Source organism: Chiloscyllium plagiosum, chromosome 27 (genome assembly GCF_004010195.1).
Source record: "Chiloscyllium plagiosum isolate BGI_BamShark_2017 chromosome 27, ASM401019v2, whole genome shotgun sequence".
NCBI lineage: Eukaryota > Metazoa > Chordata > Chondrichthyes > Orectolobiformes > Hemiscylliidae > Chiloscyllium > Chiloscyllium plagiosum.
This window is the reverse complement of record NC_057736.1, coordinates 1,835,263-1,844,355: the sequence shown is the minus strand read 5'-3', so window position 1 is coordinate 1,844,355 and position 9,093 is coordinate 1,835,263. Positions and strand designations below refer to the sequence as shown.

At 44.0% G+C, this 9,093-nt stretch overlaps 1 protein-coding gene across 2 annotated transcripts in view; it reads left to right on the top strand.

Moving 5' to 3' along the window:
* Positions 1-2,705, top strand: part of LOC122563405 (digestive cysteine proteinase 1-like) — a 27,685-nt gene extending 24,980 nt beyond the window's left edge. For both annotated transcript variants that reach the window (XM_043717143.1, XM_043717144.1), the window contains one exon: positions 1,907-2,705. In XM_043717143.1, the coding sequence (XP_043573078.1) occupies positions 1,907-2,094 (188 nt within the window). In that variant the 3' untranslated portion in view covers positions 2,095-2,705. The remainder of the gene's footprint in view (positions 1-1,906) is intronic.
* The last annotated feature ends 6,388 nt before the right edge of the window (positions 2,706-9,093 follow it).

Sequence of the window (9,093 nt, the reverse complement as noted above, 5' to 3'; positions counted from 1 at the left end):
TGATGTTCCCACCCTACCGTGATGTAACAAGCAACAAGAGAGGCAAGACCATAAGACATAGGAGCAGAAATTAGGCCATTCAGCCCATCAAGTCTGCTCTGCCATTCAATCATGGCTGACAAGTTTCTCAACCCCATTCTCCCGCTTTCTCCCTGTAGCCCTCAATCCCTTTGACAATAGCAAGAGTTCAGCACACTACCAATCTTCTATATTTTGCAAAATCCTGTACGGGAAGAGAATAGCAATGGTTCAACTGAAAGAAGATGATAAGATATGGGCTTTATTATTTGAGTAAAAATGCAATCAAGTACTTATCTATCTCCAGTCTTGAATATACTCAATGACCTGGCCTCCACAGCCTTCTGTGGCAACACTCTGGTTGAAGAAGTTTCTCCTTGTCTCCATTCTAGGTATCAGGTAAGTTGCCTACTCGTGGCCAACTGAGGCCCTGAAGTGAGCCCTTTATTGCTGCTACGATTTAACAGCCAGTGCTGGAGAACTGGACCTAATGTGTAACCAGCAGGTTTTTTTCCTATGGTTTACTGACCAGAGAAAGGGAGCAGGGGGAGTCCCTTCCTTCTTGAATGCCAGTTCGAGGTTACCCTGCATTCACCTTCTACTTGCCCTTCCACTCCATGCCCCTCAGCTGGGTACCACCTGTGTAGTCCAAGCAAGATCCCAGACTCTCCTAGGTTTCAGAGCATCACTGATTGATCCTCTCCGGTCTCTCACAGTGGCCACCACTTCAGGCTCGGCTCGGCTCATTACTCTGTATACAGCAAGCCTTCCTCTTTATGATTGGTGGATATCTTGCTTGATAATAAATGCCTGTCTGCTGAAGAATTAAAATTAAACAAACAATTGAGCTCACCCCCAAGATTATAGCTTGGATGTGAAGGAGACCCCCACCTCTTTATATATAATGTTCATTTTTAGCTAATCCAGTTCCTGCTGCTGGTTACATCACATTTATTGGTATTCCCATTAGGTATATATTGCCACAGAATTCCAGGTAATATTCAGAAAACTTGAGTGTTGCTGTAAAAAGACTTATTTTGTCAAAGCTTTTCATCTTCCACTTGTCAGCATTATTTCACAAGAATACCAGTACAAAGGGAATATAGTATCTCAACATCCAGACTGTCTTAATCAGTCCTGATGAAAGGTTCTGACCTGAAAGGTCGACTCCCTTGCTCCTCTGATCCCACTCAACCTGCTGTGCTTTTTCCAGCTCCACTCTTCAGCCCCTTAATCAGTACAAGACACAAAGCTTCAGCAAGATGTATTGTTTTAAGCAGTGGTCAATTTCTGTACTGCTAAATAACTATTTGCATTCAGAAAAAAAATTATCCAGTTGGTTTTGCTCACACAGAATCTTCAGTTTTTCCCTTTTGTTTTGATGTCACTGAGTCACTGTTTTGGGATGCATGCTGTATTAAACCATGCTTGTTCAACCACAGTATAATCCTGTACTTAAAAGGCTTGCATCATGATTTGAAAGGTTGCTTATGGCCATAATGGTTGGGATACGGAGGCTGGGTTATTCCAGAAAATGGGAACATTATTTGGGTTGCAGTATTTCGAAGTATGTGACCAGGCGAACAAGATACCACTACATGAATTGGAAGTTTTTTTTTGTAACAAAAGTCTTGAACTAATAAAGCAGATTTTAATTAAAAACTAGCCCCTGATTTGGCTTTCAACAATAGGTTTAAATTTATTAGTGAATCTTTTCTTCCGAACAGTCAAAGATTCTGAAACAATTAATTATGAGCAAATTCCTTTGAGTCCTGAGTAAAATTCTTTGTGGCAGAGGGGCTAAAGATGTAGGAAGTAAGCAAACTTTGTGTTTAAGATTAATTAATGTTGCAGAGCCATATTGAGCATTATGATGTAACCATTTCAGAAAATTCACGGATAGAGCTGGATCATGCTGTGCTTGCAGTTGGTTATGGAATACTTGATGGTGAACCATATTGGCTCATTAAAAACTCTTGGTCATCATTCTGGGGTGATGATGGATATTTTCTGATATCTATGAGACACAACAACTGCGGAATTACTACAGATCCAATTTATGCCGTTCTTGAATGAATGCACATGAAGACAACAGAATGTTTAATTTGTTACTTTTCTGCGATTACATTTCTAATATAATAACATGTTTTATTTCTTAGTCTTAATTTTGTTTGTATTCTGAAAAGATTGGTATACACACGAAGTAAACTTTTACTGAAAGTGAATAGATTTCACTCGATGCGTGCTCCTTATGTTACAGCTTTTCTCTAGTTTTGATAAAATGATGGGGCTGTTCAATAATGTCCTGATACAGATATGTTGAATAGTTTGTGTACCTCTGTTGAAATGTTTGTAGCGATGAAACAAATACATAACAGTATTAGAATTATTAACAGGTTATTTTTTAAGTAAATAAATGTTTATGAAATTAACAACTACTTCATGTTTTGATGATATGAATGTGTTTTTTTTTTCGTTTTAACTTTTACTGCTTAATAACATAGCCGTTTTGAAGTAAACACAAGTATTCTACTACATGATGTATAATCTTGATGAATTATAATAAGTAGATCCCCTCTCATCCTTCTGAACTCCATCAAGTATAAACCCAGAGTCCTTAAATGTTCCTTTTATGTTAAGCTTTCCAGCCTTGGGACCATTCTGGTGAACCTCCTCTGAACTCTGTCCAGGGTGTGTACATCCTTCCTGAGATATGGGGCCCAAAAGTGCACACAATACCACAAATGTGATCTGACCAGAGCCTTTTAGAACCTCAGAATTACGTTGCTGCTTTTATATTCAAGTCCCTCGAAATAAATGCCATCATTGCCTTCCTAACGATTGACTCAATCCGCGAGTTTATCTTGAGAGAATCCTGGGCTAGGAGAAAGTGACGACTGCAGATGTTGGAGATCAGCTGGGCGGCATGGTGGCTCAATGGTTAGCAGGGACCCCTGTTCAATTCCCGCCTCAGGCGACTGTCTGTATGGAGTTTGCACATTCTCCCTGTGTCTGCGTGGGTTTCCTCCAGGTGCTCCGGTCTCCTCCCACAGTCCAAAGATGTGCAGTTTAGGTGAATTGGCCGTGCTAAATTGCCCGTAGTGCTAGGTGCATTAGTCAGAGGTGAATGTAGGGGAATGGGTCTGGGTGAGTTGCTCTTCAGAGGGTCGGTGTGGACTTATGGGCCGAAGGGCCTGTTTCCATGCTGTTGGGAATCTAATCAGAGTTGAAAAGTGTGGCGCTGGAAACGCACAGCAGGTCAAGCAGCATCCGAAGAGCAGGAGAATTGATGTTTTGGGCATAAACCCTTCATCAGGAATATGGGGTAAGGGGTTGGGCCTGTGGAGGAAGCTAGCTGGGAGGGTGATGGGTAGATGCAGGTGGGGGATTTTAAACTTGAGTCAGGGGGAAGAGAAAGGGAAAGCAACAGGGAATATGGAGTCAAGTAGAAGGATAAGCAGCAGGTTAACTTGTGCAGGGTTTAAGTTCAAGGCAGACTAGGAATGAAGCAAAAAGGAAGGATAACTTAGGACATATTACTGGGGCTGATGGAAATCACGAGGATAAGAAAATTAGCATTAAGATGCCTCACCTGAATCCTCTTAGTATTCATAACAAAGTCTATGAATTAACAACACAAATCATCGTGAATGATTATGGTGTGGTAGGCATCACAAAGATATGGTTGCAGGGGATTCAGGATTGGCAGTTAAACATTCAAGAATTTACAACTTATTGAAAAGACAGGGAGGTGGGCAGAGGGGCAGGGGTTGCCTTTTTAGTTAAGAATGAAATTAAATCTATGGAACTGAATGACATCGGGTAGAATGATGTGGAGTCTGTGTGGTTGAAGTTGAGGAACCACAAAGGCAAAAAAACCATAATGGGAGTTATGTACAGACCTCCCAGCCGTGGTCAGGACCAGGGACGCAAGATGTACCAAGAAATAGGCCATGTTGGAAAGGCAAGGTCACGGTGATCATGGGGGACTTCAATATGCAAATTGACTGTGTGAATAATGTTGCCAGTGGATCCAAAGAAAGGGAATTCATGGAATGCTTACAGCATGGCTTTTTGGAACAGCTTGTGATGGAGCCCACAAGGGAGCAGACAATTCTGGACTTAGTGCGATGTAATGAGCCAGGTTTATAAAAGATCTTAAGGTAAAGGAACACTTAGGAGGCAGCGATCATAATATGGTAGAGTTCAGTTTGCAGTTTGAAAAAGAGAAGACAAAATGTAATGGTGTTACAGTTAAATAAAGGTAATTATAAGGGCATGAGAGAGGAACTGACAAAAATTGACCAGAAGCAGAGCCTAGTGGGGAAGACAGAAGAGCAACAATGGCAAGAGTTTCTGGGTATAATTGAGGACACAGTACAAAGGTTCATCCAAAAGAAAATAAAGATTACCCAGGGGAGATTAGACAGACATGGCTGACAAAGGAACTCAGGAAATGTATCATAGAAAAAGAGAGAGCCTATAAAGTGGCCAAGACCACTGAGAAATCAGAAGATTGGGAAGGCTACAAAAATAAACAAAGGATAACAGAGAGAAATTAGGAAGGAGAGGATCAAATATAAAGATAAGCTAGCCAGTTATATTAGAAATAATAGTAAAAGGTTCTTTCAATACATAAGAAATGAGAGGCAAAGGTAGAAATTTGGCCGCTCCAAATTGATGCAGGAAGGCTCATGATGGGAGATAAGGAAATAGCTGAAGAACTTAGTAAATACTTTGTGTTAGTGTTCACAGCGGAAGACACGAGTAATATCCCAATTAAGGAGAGTCGGGGACAGAGTTGAGTGTGGTAGCCATTACAAAGGAGAAAGTGCTAGAAAAGCTAAAGGTCTAAAAATTGATAAATCTCCTGGCCCGGATGGGCGACGTCCTAGGAGGGAGGTGGCTGAAGAAATAGCAGAGGCATTGGTTGTAATCTTTCAAAAGTCACTGGAGTCAGGGAAAGTCCTGGATGATTGGAAGATCACTGTTGTAACCCCTTGTTCAAGAAAGGATCAAGACAAAAGATGGAAAATTACAGGCTGATTAGCCTAACCCCGGTTGTAGGTAAAATTCTAGAATCCATCATTAAGGATGAGAGTTCTACATTCTTGGAAGTGCAGAGTTGGATTAGAACAAGTCAGCATGGATTTAGTAAGGGGAGGTCGTGCCTGACAAACCTGTTAGAATTCTTTGAAGAGGTAACAAGTAGGTTAGACCAGGGAAACCCAGTGGATGTTGTGGTTCTGTTCGGCGAGCTGGGAATTTCTGGTGCAGACCTTTCATCCCCTGTCTAGGTGACATCCTCAGTGCTTGGGAGCATCCTGTGAAGCGCTTCTGTGATCTTTCCTCTGGCATTTGTAGTGATTTGTATCTGCCGCTTCCGGTTTTCAGTTCCAGCTGTCCGCTGCAGTGGTTGGTATATAGGGTCCAGGTAAATGTGCTTATTGATTGAATCTGTGGATGATTGCCAAGCCTCTACAGATACCCCCGCAAATTCATCAACAGATGCCCAAGGGAAAGACAACGGAACGAGGACATGCCACAACCCAAAGGACTAGCCATACTACCATACATCAAGAGCATTTCCGAACTGACAGCCAGACTACTGCGACCACTAGGACTCATAACAGCACACAAACCAACAGCCACGCTCAGACAACAACTCACCAGGACGAAGGACCCGATACCCAGAATGAGTCAAACCAATGTAGTGTACAAAATCCCATGCAAGGACTGCACAAAACACTACATAGGACAAACAGGAAGACAGCTAATGATCCGCATCCATGAACACCAACTAGCCACGAAATGACACGACCAGCTATCATTAGTATCCACACACGCAGAGGACAAGCAACATGAATTCGACTGGGACAACACTACTATTATAGGCCAAGCCAAACAGAGAACAGCCAGGGAATTCCTCGAGGCTTGGCACTCATCCACAGATTCAATCAATAAGCACATTGACCTGGACCCTATATACCGACCACTGCAGCGGACAGCTGGAACTGACAACCGGAAGCGGCAGATTCAAACCACTACAAATGCCGGAGGAAAGATCACAGAAGCGCTTCACAGGAGGCTCCCAAGCACTGAGGCTGTCACCTAGACAGGGGACGAAATGTCTGCAACACAAATTCCCAGCTCGGCGAACAGAACCACAACAACGAGCACCCGAGCTACAAATCTTCGCACAACTATGAAAACCCAGTGGATGTTATCTACCTAGATTTCCAAAAGGCCTTTGATGAGGTGCCTCATGGGACGCTGCTGAGTAAGGTGAAGGCCCATGGTGTTCAAGGTGAGCTACTGGCATGGATTGAAGATTGGCTGTCTGACAGAAGGCAGACAGTTGGGATAATAGGTTCTTTTTCAGAATGGCAGCCAGTGAAAGTGGTATCCAGCAGGGTTCAGTGTTGGGGCCGCAGCTGTTCACTTTATTTATTAATGATCTGGATGAAGGGACTAGGGGCATTCAGGCGAAGTTCGCCGATGATATGAATTTAGGTGGACGGGCAGGTAGTTCTGAGGAGGTGGGGAGGCTGCAGAAAGATTTAGACAGTTTAGGAGAGTGGTTCAAGAAATGGCTGATGAAATTCAATGTGAGCAAATGTGAGGTCTTGCACTTTTGTAAAAAGAATACAGGCATGGACTATTTCCAAAATGGTGAGAAACTTCACAAAGCCAAAGTACAAAGGGATCTGGGAGTGCTAGTGTAGGATTCTCTAAAGGTTGACTTGCAGGTTGAGTCCGTGGTTAAGAAAGCAAATGTAATGTTGTCGTTTATCTCAAGAGGGTTGGAATGTAAAAGCAGCGATGCGCTACTGAGACTTACAAAGCTCTGGTTAGGCCCCATTTAGAATACTGTTACCAATTCTGGGCCCCACACCTCAGGAAGGACATACTGGCACTGGAGCGTGTCTGGAGATTCACACGGATGATCCCTGGAGTGATAGGTCTAACATTCAATGAACAGCGGAGGATCCTGGGATTGTATTTATTAGAATTTAGAAGGTTGAGGGGAGATCTAATAGACACTTACAAAATAATGCATCGCTTAGAAAGTGTGGATACTGGGAAATTGTTTCCGTCAGGCGGGGATACTAGGACCCGTGGTTACAGACTTAGAAGTACAGGGGGTCAATTTAGAACGGAAATGAGGAGACATTTCTTCGGCCAAAGAGTGGTGGGCCTATGGAATTCATTGCCATGGAGCGCAGTGGAGGCCAGGATGTTAAATGTCTTCAAGGCAGAGATTGATAAATTCTTGATCTCGCAAGAAATTAAGAGTGCGGGTAAGTGGCATTGAAATGCTCATCAGCCATGATTGAATGGCGGAGTGGACTTGATGGGCCGAATGGCCTTACTTCCACTCCTATGTCTTATGGTCTTATCACGGTACTAGGTCGGAGCAGAGGGTAGAGCAGATGTATGGAAGGGAAGATTGACAGGTAGGACAATTCAAGAGGGCAGTGCTGAGTTGGAGGGTTGCATGTGGGATGAGGTGGGTGGAGGGGAGATGAGGAAACTGGTGAAATTGACATTGATAACATGTGGAGAAAGTGAGGACTGCAGATGCTGGAGATCAGAGCTGAAAATGTGTTGCTGGAAAAGCGCAGCAGGTCCGGCAACATCCAAGGAACAGGAGAATTGACGTTTCGGGCATAAGAAGAAGGGCTTATGCCCGAAACGTCGATTCTCCTGTTCCTTGGCTGCTGCCGGACCTGCTGCGCTTTTCCAGCAACACATTTTCAACATGGAAATGTCCAACCACATGTTATCAAAGTTGGAAGAGGAGGCGTTCTTCCTCCAGGTGTCGGCTAACACCTTCAACATATTGTCTTGCTAACACCAATTGTTACAGTTAACCTGAGAATGTAACTCCTCATCTGAATAGAACCGGTATATGCGTAGGGCTTGTCCATAGGGGATGGCTGTTTTAATATGTTTTGGTGGAAGCTGGAGAAGTGTAGCATTGTGAGGTTGTCTGTGGGATTGCGGTACAGTGTGGTGCTGAGGTGTCCATCCTTGATGGAGATGCATGTGTCCAAGAATGAGACAGATAATTGAGAGTAGTCCATGGTGAATTTGATTGTGTTCAGATGAGGAGGAATGGGACGGGCACCTGGAAGTATTCAGGGATGCCCTCTTAAGAATGGGGTATGATACTCAACTCATCGACCGCCATTTCCGACGTGCCACAGCAAGGAACCGTAATGACCTCCTCAAGAGACAGATATGTGCTGCAACTGACAGGGTACCCTTCGTTGTTCAGTACTTCCCAGGGGCTGAAACATTACGCCGCCATGTTCTTCGTGACCTGCAACACATTATCAATGAGGATGAACACCTCACCAAGATCTTCCCCACACCTCCACTGCTCGCCTTTAAACAACCACCAAACCTCAAACAGATGATTGATTGTAGGAAGCTGGCCGGCTTTCAGGACAACTCCATAAAATCATGTCACGGTAGGCGCTGCAAGACGTTACAGAGTGTGGATATGGATACCACATTACACGTGGGGACACCTCCCACCATGTACATGGCAGGTACTGATGTGACTCAGTCAACGTTGTCTATCTTATACATTGCAGGCAAGGATGCCCTGAGTCATGGTACATTGGGGAAACCAAGCAAAGGCTACGACAACGGATGAATAGGCACTGCACAACAATCAACAGACAGGAGTGTTCCCTCCACACTTCAGTGGTCCACAACATTCAACCTCGGACCTTCGGGTGATCATTCTCCAAGGTGGATTTTGGGACAGGCAGCAGCGAAAAGTGGCCGAGCAGAGGCTGATAGCTAAGTTCGCTACCCATATGGAGGGCCTCAACCGGGACCTTGGGTTCATGTCACACTACAGGTGACCCCACTGCACTATACACACACACAGACACACACCTGTACAGACACACACACTCCCACACTCACACATGCATCCTCTCACAGACTTCGACCACTCTACACACACACATATACTCACAACCCCCCCACCCAGACATATACATATACATTTGTGGGGTGAATTTGTACTTGCAGAGTTACGTTGTACTTTGCACAAAA